The sequence below is a fragment of the Balaenoptera physalus genome (genome assembly GCF_965194825.1).
Source record: "Balaenoptera physalus genome assembly, chromosome: 3".
Taxonomy (NCBI): domain Eukaryota; kingdom Metazoa; phylum Chordata; class Mammalia; order Artiodactyla; family Balaenopteridae; genus Balaenoptera; species Balaenoptera physalus.
Window position 1 is genome coordinate 134,909,431 of NC_138890.1, and position 19,623 is coordinate 134,929,053.

Below are 19,623 nucleotides of genomic sequence, written 5' to 3' on the forward strand. Positions count from 1 at the left end.
TAGAGGTAGAAAATGACTGGTGCCACGAAATGGTTCTTGGTACAATCCTGGGTATTCTTCCACTTCTATTTTATCATTTCTTTTGTTTATCAAATAATGTTTGAAGAGCTACTATGTGCCAGGCAAGATTTTAGGCACTGGGGATACCACAAGAACAAAACAGACTGAGATCACTGCTTTCAAGGGGCTTATTGGGGGCTGGTGGAGGGTGCTTACAACCATAAGGCTTGTGTTTGTGAAAATTCTTAAACCTAGTTGAGACTTAAAATCTTAAGAGAGAAATAAGACTAGGGGACTGATGTCATGAATAAATTCATAAAAACCGTTATAAATAATTTTTAGGGTCACCAAAATAAAATAGAAAAAGTGCCATGAACGTCAGAAAACTGACTTGGTAAAGAATAAATTGGGTGGTGGGGTCTGTTTTGGTTTAGAACAGAGATGGCTTTTCTGAGGAAACCTGCTGAGATGATTTGAAGCAACCAGTTATTAGATCTGGAGACAGAATGTTTGAGGCTTAGGCAACAAGGGCAAAGGCCCTAAGGTGGGAACAAGCTTGACATGATGCAGGAAGACAAGAAGAAAGTCTGTATGGGTGGAGTGAGAGAGGGGGGACTGGTGTTTGTATTAAACGGGGAAAAGACCTTAGCTAAGATTAATCAGGTAGTTTTGGCAGTATGGATGGACTTCCTCACAGACCCTGACTGCTTAGACTATATCAGCTAACTCTAATTTATTCTCCAGATACACTGTACTTCCCCTTCATAGCCTATTTGGGTAATTAGTTGCTTAATTACTCCACCAGAATATGAGCTCCGTGAGGACAAGATTGGGTCTTATTTATTCCTGACTGGACCTCTTGGCTGGTTTGGTTCCCCTTGCAGATGTGTACTGTTGGGCAGAAGGGAGCCACAGTGCCTCAGTGCACCTATCACCAGCACCAGCACCTCGAAGTGAATGTTTCAGTGATAGTGGGTCGTTACAATCACTGTAGGATGTAAAATGCAATACCGTATAAAAGGAATATATTCTATAAGAAAGAGTATTGGGCAACAAGAAATTGATTCTGGCTGATGCTTCTTTTTTCTTGCTAAGTCATCTTGAGGAAATCACTTAGTTTTTCTGTGCTTCAACTTTAACGTAATAAATATTTTTGAGAGCCAGTTACGTATGTTCCTTTGTTCCATGAACAGTCATTATAAATTTGAAACCCTTAGTGCTTTTGCCTTAGGGATACATTCTGCACACTAACTTCCTTATTTCCAGTCAGATTTCCAATAACTCCCTTCATCTGAAACAAAACCAAAACTTGTGGAGAAGGGTCTCTAAGCAGCAAGAAAGGTAGCTGTCATAAATCTTATGCACATTACTTGGCAGAAGAATGGGGACCATTTTTATTTCATGGCCTATTGACTTAGAATTGTATTTGAAAATAGGGTTACTCATTTACAAGTTTCAGTATCTATTTTCTTCTGGTGCCATCACTTTTTCCTAGGTAACAGATTAGTATTTGGGGGTGGGGAATTATTAGGTTGACATTCTGAAAGGTGGCAGCTGACAGGAGAGAAGACCAAAGAATCACTAAATAGAAAATTAGAGCAGTCTCAGGGAATTGGGTAGCCTCTGCAAGCCTCTGAGCAAAGTCATAGATACTCATAATAAGTAATGCATCACGAAAAGCTTTGAATTTTGCTTATTGTATGTATTATGGCAGGAAGTGTAAATACAGTTTAGAAGGATTTCTATCATTGTTTTAAAATGCATTTCAGATTTTGGAGTTTTCATTCATGCTGACTAAAAATCTTACATGAACATGTTTTAGGAAGAATTTGAAAATGAAAGGGCCTTACTGGTTTACTTGATTTAATTGGTAATACCCCTGGCAAGATCTCATTATTGCTTCAGTTCCTCAGAGTATTGAATAAAATGAAAACATACCGTTTTTAGAGACCCTGATTGACACCCAGCGAATGCATAGCAGTATGGGTGTTCATTCCCCTCCTGATAGTCTGGGGACTTAGATCTTTTATTTGCCCTCTGGAAGTTTGCTGTATAAGCTGACCTCAAGGAAGTGATATGGTTGGACGTTTTAGGTGGAATGGTTGGAGGAGGAAAATGAGAGCTGACTGCAATCTTTAATTCACTAATTTAAAAAACAAAACCAATCGGGAATTCCCTGGTGGTCCAGTGGTTAGGACTCGGAGGTTTCACTGCTGGGGCTCAGGTTCAACTCCTGGTTGGGGAACCAAGATATCGTAATCTGTGTGGCGTGGCCAAAACAAAAACCAAAACCAAAAAACACTTATTAATGGAATTTACAATCTTACCTCTGTCAGTAACACAGGAACCTGAACTGTTTCTCAGTATTGTCTTGGTAATGAAACATTCATCCATCTGTACCTTTTCAGAAAGGGTTATAACTGGGGCCCCTCCATGGGTTTAGGGACCTCTAAAACTGATTAGTGTGCTAAATTTGTGAATGAATTTACTACAACTGATAAGACCCCCCAGAAATGGTTAAAGACTACTGATATATACTCTCCTTTATAACCATTGACATGAGTTTATGAGCAAGGTTACCAGGATTAAGGTAAAGTCTGAGACTAAAAGATGAGGAAAACCATACTATACCAGAATTGTTATTATCTTATAACGTATTCTAGGTAGCTTTGGGTACCTTCTTAACGATAGCACAGAAGTAATTCAGGGACCCACCAATGTTCCTAGTTCAGACTGCTCAAATGTAAATAGTTATTTTCAAAAACTTTGGTTTTCCTTTTTAAATGCCTCATTATATTAACTAGCATCTTAAAATGAACAACCCAATGTAAGTCAACAGAGACTAAAATCCTGGACTTTATAATAAGCAACTCTTTAATGCTTAGGTTTCTCAAAGTGAAAAAAATCCTATTTCAAGGTTTATAAAAGCAGAGTAACAAGGTTTTGTACGATTCTAGGATTATTTTTATATAGCAGTGGTTCTCAAAGTGTGCTTAGGGGATCCTGGGGAATTTTTAAGACCTTTCTAGCAGAGGCTTAATGAGATCAAACTATATTCATAATAATTCTAAAATGTTATTTGCCATTTTCATGCTCATTTTCTCTCTAGTGTACAGTGACTACATGATGTATGACATTACAGAAGACTGAATGCAGAAGCCAGATGTTAAGAGATTTGCAAAAGTAGAAAACAATTTTTTTGGTTTGGAAAATATAGTTATTTTTCATAAAAGTACTATATTAACATGTAGTAGGTTTATTTTTAATGAATTAATAAATATTTTTTAAAATTTCCCTTTTGGGATTTCCCTGGTGGTCCAGTGATAAAGAATCCACCTTGCAATGCAGGGGACGTGTGTTCAATCCCTGGTCAGGGAACCAAGATCCCACATGCCGTGGGGCAGCTAAGCCTGCGTGCCACAACTCCTGATCTCGCATGCCTCAACTGGAGCCCATGCGCCTCATCTAGAGAAGAGAAAATCTGCACGCCACAACTAGAGAGGAGCCTGCGCACCGCAACGAAGAGCCCGTGTGCCTCAACGAAGCTCCCACGTGGGGCAACTAAGACCCGATGCAGCCAAAAATAAATAATAAATAAGTCTTTAAAAATAAATAAATAAAATTTCCCTTTTAATTTATAGTATGATAAATATCAATATTATAACCTACATAAACAAAAAGTATTTGGGATCTTCAATAATTTTTAAGAGAGTAAGGAGATCATGAGACCAAAGTTTGAAAATAAAATGTATTCCTTCCCGGTTATTCATTGTTAGAAAACTGTTAATATATAGCATTTCTATTGACTGGAACAGACTTGGCAACTGTAGTGGGTTGAGTAGTGTCCCCCAAAATTTCATGTCCACGTGGAACCTCAGAATGTGATCTTATTTGGAAAAAAGATCTTTGCAGGTGTAATTAGTTAAGGATCTTGAGATGAAATCATCATGGATTTAAGGAGAGCCCTAAATCCAATGACTAGCGTCCAGAGAAAGGAGACGGAGATTTGCACACAGAGAGACAGAGGGAATAAGGCCATGTGAAGACCCATTTTAAGGAGGCAGACAAGCCAAGCAGTGCCTGGGGTCACCAGAAGCCAGAAGAGGCAAGAAAAGAGTCTTATCTAGAGACTTCAGAGGGAGTATGGTCCTACTGACACCTTGATTTTGGACTTCTAGCCTTCAGAATTGAGAGAGAGTGTTTCTGTATATTCAGCCACCAAGTTTGTACAGCAGCCTTGGAAACTAATATAGCAACCTTATACTCAGTAGGAGAGAATGATAGGAACTCCCACCTCCTTTTTGCCTTAGGAGGAGTGCTTTCTCTTCAAAATTACCCATCTTCTCTGCCAGGAATCAGATATCCTCTGAGAGGTCTTACTTCAGCTAAGTGCCAAGCATTTGCACTCTATGAGAAACTAGTTAACCTAGAGAGTGCTAAGCGGTAGAATGTTTTTGCAAATTTAGCGGAAGTATTGCTGACTTCCAGATTGAGTTATTTGGTAAAGTGGAAAAGAAAGAGCTGAAATCAAATATTTAATGTTTAGCGATCTTTAGAGGAAAATTAAAATAGTGTAATGGATATTAATCATTAAATTACCTTGACTCTTTATTGTCTATTATATACAGGTCCGAAAATTTATAGTTTTAATTCTGCAAATGATTCTGGTGGTCCTGCAAATCTGGATAAATCTATTTTGAAAGTGAGTATCAAGGTTTTGAGTCATTTCAAGAAATGTTACCTTAAAAAAAAAAGATAAACTCTTAAATGTAAGCAAATGATGGGGTGTTTAAAATTTTTGTAAGTAGTACAATAATTCCTCATCTGTACTAAATAAAAGTAAATCATACACATCTGTTGAGAGCCTGTAAGAAATTAAGGAAGAGCTGGATAAGGTCCAAACTTCTAAGTATATCATACACACCCTTTCAGGTCTGACTTAGTATTCTTTTCCAGCCTCCTCTCCATTACTCTTCTCCACTTAAAATTTTAGTTCATATGTCATTGTTCCCCCAAATCCCATATGATTTTAACGATTCCAGGCTTTTGTCCGTGGGCTCTCAACCTAGAATGCTCTATTTCCCTTTCTCCATTTGTAACCTCTGTGAAGTCCATCATAACTCACCAGGTTATTTTCCGGGTGGTTCCATCAGCACTTCTTCCATCTTTTTAAATAATGACATGCTGGGTTACAGTTTATCTTTTTATATATGTTTCCTGTGCTAGACTGAATTCCTGAAGTATGTTTTTGTGCATTGCTCGTAGTGAGCATTCAGTAAAGATGTGGTCAAAAGAAGGTATTTTTGAAGGTAGTTGGCTGTATAATCTTAGGTTAAACATATGGAAACAGCAGAAGGTAAAATGGCCAATAGGAAAAAATAGAAAACAAACTCTGGAAGCCAAAATAATTTGTGTAACCTAATTATTACAATTTATATAAGTTTTTACTTTTACTTGATTTGCCCTCTTTTTAGTGTAGCATCCATTCTTTCAGGCAATGTGCTTGGGCTGGTTTACATTAAGGCAAATTTCTGGGTTCCATCCCCAAGGATTCTGATTCAGTATGTTTAGGATAGGGCTTAGGAATCTGTCTTTGTGGTGGCAATCTAAGGGTGGTCCAAGGACAGAGTCTTGAGACATACGGCTTCAAGAGGCTTTATAAAAGGATTTTTGCCTTGCCACATGTTGTTGCTTTTTCCGTATCCCATTTTTTCTTAAATATATGGTAGGAATGTGGTCCAGTGAATGGTATTCCAATATATGATAATCACTGTATCTGATTTCAGCTGAAATTCTGGGCTTGGTTGGAAGGGATATAGAAAACTGTGTGATTTGTTTCTAATTATTTAATTATTAAATGTTATTTAATAATTCATCTTCTAATTGATATGACCTTTTTGGTCTCAACAGGTGGTAATTAATAACAAACTAGAGCAAAAAATTATTGGAGTGATAAATGAGCATAAAAAGCAAAATAATGACAAGGGAGTGATTTCTGGAAGACTTACTGCCAAAAAATTACAGGTATTTTGCAAACTTTTTTTTAAGTTACTTACTTTTAGTGGAGCATTTTTAAGACAGTTCCACATGTGAGATAAAATGACGTTTCAACTTCCATTGAAATTTCATGTAGATTAGTTCCATCTGCAAGAATAAGGAAGGAACTGTGCCAAAAACAAGTACATGCATTAAAATAGTGATATGAAAACTAAATTACATTCCCAAAATTATGTTGGACTTGTGGTGGGCACTTTGCTTACATTTTCTCTGACACACAATCCTGGAAGGTATTTTGCCCCATTTTTCAAATGAAGGAAATGAGGCTTGGAAGGATTACATAATTTATAGCCTGAGGTTTTTAATTACTAAGTAGCAAAGTAAGCAGAGTCTGGATTTGAACCCAGTCCTGCCCAGCTGTAAAGATCATGCTTTAGAAAGTACAATAAAAAGCTTTATGTATGAACATGTTCATTGAAGCACTGCTGATAATAATAAAAAAAAAAAGAAAACATCTTAAGTGGTCACCAATAGGAAAATAGATTATGATATGTCTACCCAGTGGAATATTCTGTAACTATTAAAATTGATGAACAGTTTCTAATAATTTGGGAAGATGCTTATGTTATAATGTTAAGTAAAGTTTTTACAAAATCATAGAAAAAATGACTGAAAGGAAGCATACTACACTGCAAACAGTATCTTTAGATAGTGAGAATATGAGCAGTTTCTCCTGGTCCTTTTTTATTTATCTATAGTTCTCAGATTCTCAATACAGTGAGCACATTTAACTCTTCTAACTGGAAAAAAAGAAAAGAAAAAAGATATTTTTGAAGTTATAATTTGTGTCAGAGTTTCTAGTTTAAAATGAATGGGAGAATAGACTTAGTAATGAAAAAAGAGGAAATTGACAGAATGACTTTTTTACATTTCCCTTTCATAGGATTTATACATGGCTTTACAAGCATTTTCATTTAAGACTAAGGACATTGAAGATGCCATGACCAACACACTCTTACACGGAGGTGATCTTCATTCTGCCTTGGATTGGCTCTGTTTAAACCTTTCAGATGGTAAGCAGTATTGTCATAAATGTCTTTCAGTTTATAAAACCTTTTGAAATAATTTCAATGTTTATGATATTGGTATCAAGCTTTTGACTTGTACTTAAAATTTTTTTCACTGTTATAATTATTTATTTTTAGAATGTTCTTACACTTTTCTAGTCTTTTTAGTATATTCTTCTTAAAGGTTGTAGTCTGTGCAAGAAGAAATTATTTTTTTGTGTGCTGCTTTCAGTTGTTGATAGCCATTTTACAATGTACATAATACAGCAGATTCTCAGAGTTTGCCTGTCTGTAACCTGTCAGGCTGTGTATCCTCGTTTTGGTTTAGAAATTAGGGCTGTCTGGCTTTGGATAAATAATATTTAATTAAGCAAAGGGTCAAGGTTGTAATCTTTGGCAAGAACCTGGAATGCATATTGCTTCTATGACTGATTAAGGATACTGTCACATGTTGTGACAGGCAACCAAAGAGAGGGGAGGGTTAAGATTTTCTTATGGAAATTTAGGAGTCTAGCATATTGGGGGTGAAATAAATGGTCAAATAGAGGTGGGCTGGTTATCATCTAGAGAGTGTTCCCACTGATTTGATAATAAAACGAGGTTCATCATAGGATTTCTATTCCTAGGAGATGAGCAGTAGAATAAAATTAGGTGCTCTTTGTCTAGACAGGGTTAATGTGAGTGTTTAATAAATATTTGTGTGTTTTATGTATCATGTACATGTTTATTTTCATCCCAATTTCTCTTAAGATGCACTTCCTGAAGGATTCAGTCAGGAATTTGAAGAGCAACAACCTCTAAGTAGGCCAAAATTCCAGTCTCCTCAAATACAAGCCACTATTTCACCTCCACTGCAATCTAAAACCAAAAAACAGGAAGAAGATCCTAAGATAAAGGTAATTTAAGAATTAAACATTTAAAGTTGTATAAAATCAGAATGAAGCACACATAATAGTTCATAAGGGTATAAATATTAGGTTACAATAATGTTTTTACTTATTGAAAATGTCTGATGGGTTTGCCAAACTCTTCTATCACTGTCGGTTTCAGTTATCTATTGCTACATAACAAGCCACCCGAAAATGTAGTGACTTAAACTAAGAATTTCTTATGATTTTGCAGTCTGGACTGGGCTCAGCTAGGCAGTTCTTCTGCTCCATGAGGTGTCTCCTCAGACTGGAACATCCAAAATGGTTTCTTTGCTCACATGACTAGGTGCCTCAGCTGGGAGCTAGCAAGGCATCTCTCTCTCCACATGACTAGCTTAGGTTTCCTCTTATATGGTGATATTATGGTGGTCAGACTTCTTACTTGACATATGGCTTCCAAGAGCAAGTATCTCAAGATAGTAAGCACCAGTGTACAAATTTTTATCAAGCCTCTGCTTGTATCACTCTGGCTAATGTCCCATTGGTTGAAGCAAGTCACGTGGCCAATTCAAAATCTGTATGGAAGGGGATTACAGAAAGGCATTAATACTGGAAGGTGTACTTCATTACACTTCATTACGCATTACACATAACCACTCTGCATATCATAAAACATCTATGAACATGGGTGAACCTAGAGAACATTATGCTAAATAAGCCAATCACAGAAAGACAAATACTACATTATGTCACTTATATGAGGTACCTAATGTAGTCATATTCATAGAAACAGAGAATAGAATGGTAGTTACCAGGGGCTAAAGGGAGGAGGGGCAAATGGGGAAATGTTGCTTAATGGTTATAAAATTTTAGTTATGCAAGATAGGTAAGTTCTATACAGCTGCTATGCAACATAGTGCCTATAGTTAACAGTACAGTACTGTACACACACACACACACACAAGAACACACAAAAATTTTTGGAGGTGATGGATATGTTTAGCACCTTGATCGTGGTGACGATATCATGGGTGTATGCATATGTCCAAACTCATCAAAATGATGAGTCTATATATATATATGTATATATACAGTAAATAATTAACATTTTAATAATATGTACATTAAATATGTGCAATTTTTAGTTTATCAGTTATACCTCAATAAAGCCTAAAAATAAACAGAGCAAAAATCTGTGGAAACATCATCCCCACAAAACCACTGTTTTTTTTTTTTTTTTTTAAACCACTGTTTCTAAGGACAACACTAGTTTTTAACAGTTCTTTCATTTTTTTGCCTCTTTATGTAAATGTATTCTTCGGATCATGGAAGTTTAGACTTATTAATGTTGAGTTCCATTCATTTGTCCTTCACTGAACAGTAAAGAATGTGATTTTTGAGGCTTATGTGTCTACTGTTTCTGAGTGTGAAGAAATTATAAAAGCAGTGACACTTGATGATAGTTTTGACACCTTTTTCTAATTTTGATTTTTCAGATATTTGTTTTTTCTTTCTAGCCAAAAAAGGAAGAAAAAAATTTGGAAGTAAATATGAAAGAATGGATTTTGCGATACGCTGAACAACAAAACGAAGAAGAAAAGAGTGAGACTTCTAAAAGTTTAGAAGAGGAAAAATTTGACCCTGTGAGTAGAAATTTATATTGGGCTTCTAGCTGGATATACCTGGCAAAATATTTAACTTTTATAAGACTTAGTTTCCTCATTTGTAAATTGAGGAAATAAGTTACCTCTAGGGGTTTATGTGAGGATTAAATAAAATAACACTTAGGCAAAAAAATGACACAAAATAACTGCTCAATATATGTTAATTACATTCCTCCCATGTTTAAAGAGATAATCACCAAGTATTTTTAAATGATTGTTCTGTGTAAGGAGTATGCTAAATTATTTGGATAATTTTAAAAAGCACCTTCCTTTATAGAGGAAACCCATTGCCTGGACAGAGAAAACTTACATATCATAAGATAAACTAAAAATATTAGGTTAAGTGAAAAAAGCAAGTTGTAGGAAGAAAATAACACAATACATATATCTGATAAAAGACTTCTGTCTAGAATTTATAAAGAAGTTTTAAAAGGACAACAGACACTTTACAGAGGTAGATATATGGATAGCCAATGAACATGTAAAAATAAGTTCAACATCGCTAGTCATGGGAAAAATGAAAATGAAAACTGTAGTGACATACCACTATGTATATATCAATCAAAATGGCTAAAATTAAAAAGATCAGTAATACCAAGTGTTGGGAGGATGTGAAGCAACTGAATACTCATACACTGATTGTAAGAGTATAAAATGAAATGGTACAACCACGTGGTAAAACTGCTTGGCACTTTCTTATGAAGTTAGACATACACTTACCATATGACCTAACAATTTCATTCCTAGGTATTTACTCAAGAAAAATGAAAACGTCAACAAAAAAAGACTTGTACACAAATGTTCATAGCAACTTTACTAATAACAGCCAAACACTGCAAGCAACTCTCAAAAACATTATATAAGAATGAAAGAAGCCAGGCAAAAATGAGTACATGCTGAACAATTTCATTATATTAAATTCTAGAAAAGTCATCTATGCAAAATCTGTCTCTAGTGAGAGGAAGCAGGTCAGTGGTTGCCTGAGTCCAGGGATGGAGGAAAGAGATTGACTGTTAGGCATGATGAGGAAACTTTTGGGGATGATGACAATGTTTTATGTCTTGATTATGATGATGGTTACGTGGATGTATACATGTGTCAAACACATTCACTTATACACTTAAAATGACATTTTATTAGAAGTGAATCATACTTTTATAAAGTTGATTTAGAAAGACAAAAAGGAAGTTGCAGAACAGCATGTGTAGTGTAATGAACTCATTTGAGTAAAACAATATACACACACACATATATTTGCATTCTTATGTATGCAAAGGAAACATCGGGAGAGATACACAAGAAGCTATTACTAGTGATTAGGACTGGGGTTGGTAGGGTGGGAGGGAGACTTCTTTTTTATACTCCTCTGTATCCTCATAAGTTTTTTTAACCATGTGCCTGTATTAAAGTAATATAAACAAAAATAATTTAGTACACATGTTACTTTGAGGTTCAGAGAAAGAGGTCTCTTCTGACTGGAGCATTAGGTCAATACTTCAAAGAAAAAAGTGGGACTTGAAGGATGCATGAAGTGTGCATAGGCAACAAAGAATGGGAAAATGACCCAGATGGGTGAAATATGTGAATAAGGGTACAGCAGTGGAATTGTGCAAGGGGCCTTTGAGTATTAAACAATAAACAGGATAAAATGTGTAGGTGAGTACTGGCCAATAGGAATAAACAGGTGAGTTAAACTGAGACTAGAAGATTTTGATGCCCAGAAAATGAATTTTGACAACTTTTCCTACTGATTGTGAAGAGTTGCTAGAAGTATGGGGGCAGGTGACCGACAAGAAGAATTTGACATTTTAGGGCAAATTTAGTAGTGTTTAAGGTGATTTGCAAAGGGTAGGGAGGCCATTTTGGCAGCTCTTGCACTTGCTGAGGTGTGAAATAATAAGGTGCCAAATTGGAATTTGTAAGAGAAACATTTAAAGCAAGAATCAGTAGAAATTGATGATTTACTGAACATAAAGGTTAAGAAGCCAAAGTCAGCACGAGATTCGTAGGTGGAGGGATGGTGGTATCAGTGCCATAGATAGGAAAGATTGAAAGAATGAGTGTGATTTAGGTGAAATTGAGGCGATAGCCAACCCTTCTATCTGTTACACTGTATTGATGTTTGCTTCTACACAAAATGGTCCCAGAATTCAGGTGGTTGTGCTTCCTTAGTTGTCTCTTTTCCCTTCGTCTCAGCGGTTGTCTTTCATGGCAGCACTGCACATGCCTTCTTCTCCACCCCGAGCTTTAATGCTTCTCATCTGCTATCAACCTAACCTAAAGAAAAAACCAGTAATTTGAGTTTAGCTTTAACTCTGTCTAGTTTTTGCCCAGCAGAGTTAAGTCCTTAAGTTTTATGGCACCCATCTTCCCCAGAGGCCTTTTTTTTTTTTTTTTTTTTTTTTTAAATGTCCCTGGCTATCTTCCATAAGATAAAGATTATGGGAAGCTAACTTTCAGAAATTAGTATTATCCTATTATTGCATATGCAATCCTTTAAATACATGTATTTATAAAATATATAAAAATTTAATTTTTCTTTTTACAGAAATGAGCTCATACTTACATTTTATTCTGTAGTTTGTTTTATTTTATTTAACATGTCAAGGAAGTTTCTCCATGTGGATCACCCTCATTCTTTTGCTACCTCACTTTTTCTCCCAATGGCTGACTAGTTTTCTCTGTAGAGATGTACCACACTTGATTTCCAGTTTCCCTTTTCAATCAGTACTGCAGTAAACATCTATGTACCTGCAAATCTGCACGTTTGTATTATTTCTCTATGAAAAATTTCTAAAAGATTTGTTGGATCAAAGAATAAGATCAAAAGATCACAGGTTTTGATATAATACATTGACAATAGATAAACTAATCTTGCTCTTCTTTTTATTTCTTTATCATCATCTTATTTGGAACAACAGAATGAAAGGTACTTGCACCTTACAGCAAAACTTCTGGATGCAAAGGAGCAAGCAGCTACCTTTAAATTAGAAAAAAACAAGCAAGGCCAAAAAGAGGCTCAAGAAAAAATAAGAAAATTTCAAAGAGGTAAACACTTTAAAATTCTCAGACGTATAAATATCTCTTCTTTATTGGCCTTCCTAGGATGGAGGTTGCCTCTTTTTAATATGTCTGCTCTTTCCTAACAGTTTATAATTGGGATTGGCAGACTTTTTGCAACAAGCCAAATAGTAAATATTTTAGGTTTTGCAATTTGTTATGATTACTTAACTCTGCTGTCACAGCATAAAAGCAGCCATAAACAATACATAAGCAAATGGTTATGTTCTCATAAAACTTTATGGATGCTGAAATTTCATATATAATTTTCACATGTCACCAAATATATCTTTTTGTCTTTTTCAACCAGTTAAACGTGTAAAAATCATTCTTAGCCCACAGGCCATATGGAAATAGGCAGCGGGGCTGGATTTGGCCTGCAGGCCATAGTTTGTTAACCTCAGATGTATACCATAAAATACCATCTCCATTCAAGAACAAGAGGTGGATATAATTCCATGAGTATTTATTTCTAGTGAAGATGTTTTTCCTGGCCTTCTACATCTGTTAAGTAATTGTTCTGAAAATGTTAGTATATGATGTGAAAATAAATTGCCTCTGACTTCTAGCACAAATTCCTAGTAGGAAGTGTTGAATAATTGACTACAAGGAAAAAGAAGGAATGTCGTTTTTTTAAACCAATTTTTACAAAGTAAAAAGGCATGAAAAACAAATACAAATAAAACAAAAATAAGCATCATGGTTTTTTTGGTAGAAATGGAAACTTTAGAAGACCATCCAGTATTCAATCCAGCCATAAAGATTTCACATCAACAGAATGAAAGGAAGAAGCCTCCTGTAGCCACAGAAGGGGAAAGTGCTTTGAACTTTAATTTATTTGAAAAATCTACAGCTGTTACTGAAGAAGAGAAAGGTAAAATGGAGGGAAAGTGTTCCAGGGTATAATTTGTAAATAGAAAATTGTCAAGGACTATATAATTGAGAAATTGTTACTTTGTATTCCAGCAAACTACATAAGATGGCAGTAAAGTTATGCTTCCACATACTGTCTTGGAAAAGTAATAATTATGATAACTTGTATAGCGTTTTGTAATTACAAACATCTTGCTTCGGCCTCATCTCTCTTCAGTCCCTCCTCCAAACTCCTGCCAGAATTATCTTTCCATAACACAGATCAAAATGTGAGTTTCCTGTTAAAAATTTTAATCACTTAGCAAGTTCAAACCCTGTGTCATGGCACTGAAGATCCTTTCCACCTTATTCTCCCAGCTATGTACTACAGCTACATCATTCTTTAAAACATATATAGTTTCATGGCTCCATGACTTTGCTCATCCAGTTTTCCCCTTCTTGGCCAACCTTTCCCTTGCTAAGAGGCTTGAATCAAACAGCACCTCTTCTTTAAACCGTCCCTGATTCCTGCTGTGCCACCAGAGGTGTGTGAGTGTGCTCTTCTTTGTGCTCATAGGTAAATTATTGACATAGCTAGTATATTTATCACTCTGTGATATAGTCAGCTGAGTCCCACACTAAATTGTCAGTTCTGTTAATTGTACAGTCTTTCTACAAATATTTATTGAATTTTTATTGTTCATAATATCAGGTGCTACATGTACAGTTATTAGCAAAATAACTTGATCTTTGCCCTCTTCAAGTATACAGTCTAGCAGGGAATGTAAGCTTTAAACAGACACAGAAACACAATTACAAACTGATGTGTGCTGTCGAAGAAAGAAAACTGGCTTCCAATAATAGAGCTAATAAGGGGGCCTAATTTGCACTGGGGAAACCTTGCTGAGGTCTTGCTCTGAGATCTGACAGATGATTAGGTATTAGCCTGGTAATGAGTTGGTGGAAAGAACTTCTAAGGAAGGAGACAGTACATTGGAAGTCTAAGGTGGAAAAGAGCTTAGAGCATCACTATTCAACAGAACACACTATGATGGGAATGTTCTGTATCTGCACTATCACATGTGGTAGCTACTAGCCAAATATGAGTACAGTTGACCCTTGAACAACGCAGGGGTTAGGGCCGCTGACCCCTGTGCAGTCAAAAATCTGCGTATAACTTTTGACTTCCCCCAAACATAACTACTAATAGCCTACTAATGACTGGAAGCCTTAGTGATAACAGTTGATTAACATATTTTGTATGTTATATGTATTATATACTATATTCTTATAATAAAGTAAGCTAGAGAAAGAAAAACATTATTAAGGAAATCATAACGAAGAGAAGATACATTTGCAGTACTGTACTGTATAGATTCTGTGAGTTTATGTTATGTATGTACAAGATGAATCATCTGTCAGTACCTATATCAACATTGTCTTGTATGATTCAAAACACTGTAGATGTTATATGTATTACTAACACTAGACATTAAAAATGAAAAGACAATGTGCAGAAGAAATTCTTAGTTGTTTATAGGTATAATGATTCATGCACTGATAACGAAGAAGCAGCAATACGATTGCTTTAATGGTACCCTAGTGTAATCAATACAACTGCTTCACTTCACTGTTAGTTTAGCCTTATACACTAATGAAAGAATCATTATAAAATTTTTATGGCATACAGTATTATAGTACTATTCATAATATACTATTGGAAACATTGTTAACATTTTTTAAAAAACCACTTACCTATGATGATAGGCTGATATGCAATTTCTCCAATTATGAGAGAGAGGCATTCTGTAAGGTAAGGTAATTCTTTGAAAGCAAAGTTATAAAACAAAGAAAATAACACATTATTAATTTTATATTATCACCTCATGCCTGTGTAAGGATAGGCTATCCACTTCAATATAAGTCTTACACATGATGTTCTTCATGTGTGTTTTTGTATATTTATTGAAAAAAAATCTGCATATAAGTGGACCTGTACAGTTCAAACCTGTGTTGTTCAAGGGTCAACTATATAGAGCACTTGAAATGTGACTAGTATAACTGAGAAACTGAAATTTTAATTTTAATTAATTTAAATTTAGCCACATGTGGCTGGTGGCTACTGTATTGGGCCAGGCAGATTTAGAGCATTTAAGGAATTGACTCATGACCAGTGTGGCTACAGCATAGTGAGCATGGTGGAAGACTGACAACAGATAGGCGCGGATGGGCCACAGAGGGCTTTTAGGCAGTAGTGAAGAATTTGGACTTTATCTTATAGGCAACATGAAGCCATTGACAGTGGTGGTAGTGGCCGCTGTTAAGCAGAGAAAGGACATCTGATTTATATCTTTTCAAAAGATAGTCTACCAAACATTGTAATTCAGAGTATTCTAAACAATTCATCGCATGGATTGTATCATAGATATTTTACAATAACACATAACTTAAGATACTTTTTTAAAAAGATCCAGATTTTCACTGATTCTGTCCATCAAGAGGATTTCCTTGCATCACTTAAAGAAGAGCAGGCCTTTCTGTCTTTTTTAAAACCTATTCTCTTCTAAAAGTCTGTTCCCAAAAGTGAGAGAACATTAATCTCTCAAAAGAGACTGTATATTATTACATAACCATTTTTAAAGAACCAATCTTTTATCATTTTAGAGAAAAAGAAAGAACCTCATGATGTAAGAAATTTTGACTATACTGCTCGAAGCTGGACTGGAAAATCTCCCAAACAATTTCTGATCGATTGGGTCAGGAAGAATCTTCCCAAGAGTCCAAATCCTTCCTTTGAAAAAGTTGCAGTAGGTAGATACTGGAAATGTAGGTATGTTTTTGGTTAACTGAATGAACTTATAGAAAAATCTAAGATGAAAATCTTTTTTTTCTGATGAGTTAAGTAGATATTTAGGAAGCTAATTCCACATCTCAGATTGATAGTGCTTATAAGTCATTATGTAGTATCATATCTTCCATGGGAAGATTTAATTTAAATAATTAAACTACAGTTCAATGTTAATGGAATTCTGACCTTTTTTACTTCATCAATTTTATTTTAAAATGTTTTTGGCTTCTTTGTAGGGTAAGGGTAATCAAGTCTGAAGATGATGTACTGGTAGTATGCCCTACAATCTTAACAGAGGATGGCATGCAAGCACAGCACCTGGGAGCTACTTTAGCTCTTTATCGTTTAGTGAAAGGGCAGGTGAGACTTTTTAGACCTAAGTGTTTCAAAAATCATTTCTGGAGTAATGGGTATATTTTGTCAACATAAAACTGTATCTGCATGTGGAAGTTAGTTTTTAATTATGGCCCTTTGTGCCAATTTTCTCTTACTGAATGCTTCTTCTGATTAATCCTTGTTTCTGCTTATTTATAATTTTGACTTCCTCTCACTTCTAAACATAGTTCAGTCTTTCTCTCCTTAGACCAGAGGCTCTGAACCATTTGGTCCAGCTTTGTAAGCGATACTAATTTACAGGTTAAAAAATAGTTGTGCTAGAGTGGTTGAATTAAGGAGAGTTTTTAAACATTTGTTTTCCTTTAATGTTATATTGTCTCTCAACTTTAAAAAATTAGACACTGGTTCCAGTTTTCACTTTTAGGTTATGTTGACTGTAAGCTTCCAGTTTAAGGAAAGATGAAAATAAAGTATTACTGAAGAGAGCACTTTTAAGAGAACACAATGCTCTTTTTTTTGGTTGGGGGGGTATTGTCAACATTTCCTTTTTATAATAAACGTATATGTCTTTCTTCATGGGGAATTAGAACTACTGAAAATTTAGGTACTGATTAAGTGGAACTCCAACAATAATTCTTTTCCATTTTGTGTCAGTAAAAGTTCTTAATGTCTTTATTTCCCTCATTTTGTGGAATAAGGTATCATAAGCTAAGCTTAATTGATGGAAGTGACTATCAGTGTTACAGAAATAATTGTGGGCTCTTTTGTAACACAGAATTAAGATAACTTAGTTTCATCCAGTGGAGTTCATTTTAAATACTTTGACCTGTAATATTATACAACTGCTGGAATTTCAGAGGGAACTTTGTTTTAGAGATGCTTTATGGATCATCTGAATATTTAAATAGCACCACTATAGTAATAAATAATAAACATGTATTTAATAGTTTATTGTGTTCCAGGAATAAGCACGTTACATGATTAACTTAGTTTACCTCAGAGTATGCCTGTAGGGAGGTACTATTATTAGCCCCATTTTACAAATTTAGAAACTAAGACACCAAGAGGTTAAGTTACTTGCCCAAGGTCACACAGCTAGTAAGTCTAGAAGCCTGAATATGATATGCTATTTATAAATTTGCATCATATACATGTATATCTTATATTAAAGTAGTAACTTACTAGTTTAAGAGACATTTTAAGAAGAAGGCAGCTATCCTTTTAAGTTCTAACCTATTGAATTTTGGTGTCCAGTAGTTAGTGAAAATGACATAACTACTGTTTTTTCCCTTTATAGTCAGTTCATCAGTTACTTCCGCCCACTTACCGAGATGTCTGGCTGGAGTGGAGTGATGCGGAAAAGAGAAAGGAACAGTTAAATAAAATGGAGACCAATAAACCACGTGACCTTTTCATTGCCAGACTTCTGAATAAACTGAAGCAGCAGCAGCAACAGCAACAACAGCGCTCTGAGAATACGAGAGAAACCTCTGAAGATCCTGAGGAATCTTGGGAAAATTTAGTTTCTGATGAGGATTTTTCTGCACTGTCCTTGGAATCAGAAAAGGCAGAAGATTTGGAGCCGGTTAGAAACCTCTTTAGAAAGTTGCAAAGCACACCTAAGTACCAGAGACTGCTAAAGGAACGGCAACAGTTACCCGTGTTCAAACACAGGAACTCAATTGTCGAAACTCTTAGAAGGCACCGGGCTGTGGTGGTGGCAGGTGAAACAGGGAGCGGCAAGAGTACTCAAGTGCCACATTTCCTGTTGGAGGACCTGCTTCTGAACGAGTGGCAAACAAGTAGATGCAGCATTGTCTGCACCCAGCCCCGGCGGGTCTCAGCGGTGAGCTTAGCCACAAGAGTGTGTGATGAACTGGGCTGTGAAAATGGACCTGGAGGAAAGGTGAGACACTGTCCAGCCTCACCTCAGAGAGCGCTGACCTCACTCAACCTGTGCCCTTGGGACCCAAATGGAGCCTGTGCCATATATGGGTTTTGACTGATGCTGTTTGTTCAGTAGCGTATCTCAGGTGTTTCTCATGTTTTCTTGGCTAGATGTGATATTCTGCCACTCTCCTTTATATGAAAAGGATTGTCAGTAATTATCATTAAAATTCTCACATAAAAGGAAAAATATATTCACTTTAATAATTGAGTATTCAAATATATTACATACTAAGTTGATCATTCAAAGAATATAAACACATGCAAGTATAACTGTAATATCAGACATCTCAAGTATTTGGAAATCTTTTCTGTGGGATGTATTCCTGAATGATTTTCATTATTTCAGTGAACAGAAGGAAAAAACAATATAAAAGAAAATGCCAGACTATTTTCAAATCCTGTATATAAAAAAATAATAGAAAAAGTACTTAAATATCCACTGTCACACACTTTGCGATAAAAGTATACACAAAACTGGCCAAACCTTAACCAGAGTGACTGTAAAGTATAGGAATTAATAAAATTGCTTTAGAACCAAATGTAATGAATTCCCAGTTCATATAACTCAGTTTACTTTGAATTGTTCTTTATAAATATGATACTTAACATCTTTGTCTCTATCTTTAAGTTAGGTATCCCTTCATTAAAAAAAAATTTATTTGGCAATTTTTCGTGGTTTCTCTCATGAAATGTAAGAGGAAAAAGGACATAATTTCTGTCATAAGGAATTTACATTAAGGGCATGGCAGACGTGTTTACAAATATAACAAAGGAATGACTGAAGGAGACAGAAAGTAAATGTGATGGGAATAGAAGTGACTTCAGGATTCCCATCAGGCACCACTGGTTTTTAATGGTTGCAGCTTTTATGAGATCTTGATAGAAAAGTAGACCAAATTGTAGGAGCTTCTCTAAAATTCTCTTCCTCAGTACCTCAATATTTTGCTCCAAGATAATTTAATAAGAAATTGATTAAATCT

The 19,623-nt window shown here is 35.4% G+C and overlaps 2 protein-coding genes across 11 annotated transcripts in view; one reads left to right on the forward strand and one right to left on the reverse strand.

Moving 5' to 3' along the window:
- DHX29 (DExH-box helicase 29) overlaps positions 1–19,623 on the forward strand; it is a 47,020-nt gene that overhangs the window by 3,088 nt on the left and 24,309 nt on the right. Inside the window, exons 2-11 of one of the 4 annotated variants that reach the window (XM_082457584.1) lie at positions 4,629–4,702; positions 5,911–6,024; positions 6,941–7,070; positions 7,815–7,960; positions 9,451–9,576; positions 12,519–12,645; positions 13,373–13,531; positions 16,174–16,339; positions 16,594–16,717; positions 17,991–18,599. In XM_082457584.1, the coding sequence (XP_082313710.1) occupies positions 4,629–4,702; positions 5,911–6,024; positions 6,941–7,070; positions 7,815–7,960; positions 9,451–9,576; positions 12,519–12,645; positions 13,373–13,531; positions 16,174–16,339; positions 16,594–16,717; positions 17,991–18,599 (1,775 nt within the window). Of the gene's footprint in view, positions 1–4,628; positions 4,703–5,910; positions 6,025–6,940; positions 7,071–7,814; positions 7,961–9,429; positions 9,577–12,518; positions 12,646–13,372; positions 13,532–13,667; positions 13,800–16,173; positions 16,340–16,593; positions 16,718–17,990; positions 18,600–19,623 lie in introns of those variants that run through there. The other 3 variants (XM_082457585.1, XM_082457586.1, XM_082457587.1) reach the window with 3 other exon arrangements.
- LOC309658716 (uncharacterized protein) overlaps positions 7,967–19,623 on the reverse strand; it is a 69,328-nt gene continuing 57,671 nt past the window's right edge. For 3 of the 7 annotated variants that reach the window (XR_014262383.1, XM_082457616.1, XM_082457612.1), the window contains exons 4-5: positions 15,265–15,315; positions 10,290–11,874 (exon numbers count right to left, since the gene is read on the reverse strand). Coding sequence is in view for 5 of the 7 variants with exons in the window: in XM_082457616.1 (XP_082313742.1) it covers positions 11,870–11,874; positions 15,265–15,315 (56 nt within the window). In the remaining 2 variants the exon portion in view is untranslated. Of the gene's footprint in view, positions 8,509–10,289; positions 11,875–15,146; positions 15,316–19,623 lie in introns of those variants that run through there. The other 4 variants (XM_082457614.1, XM_082457610.1, XR_014262382.1 and 1 more) reach the window with 3 other exon arrangements.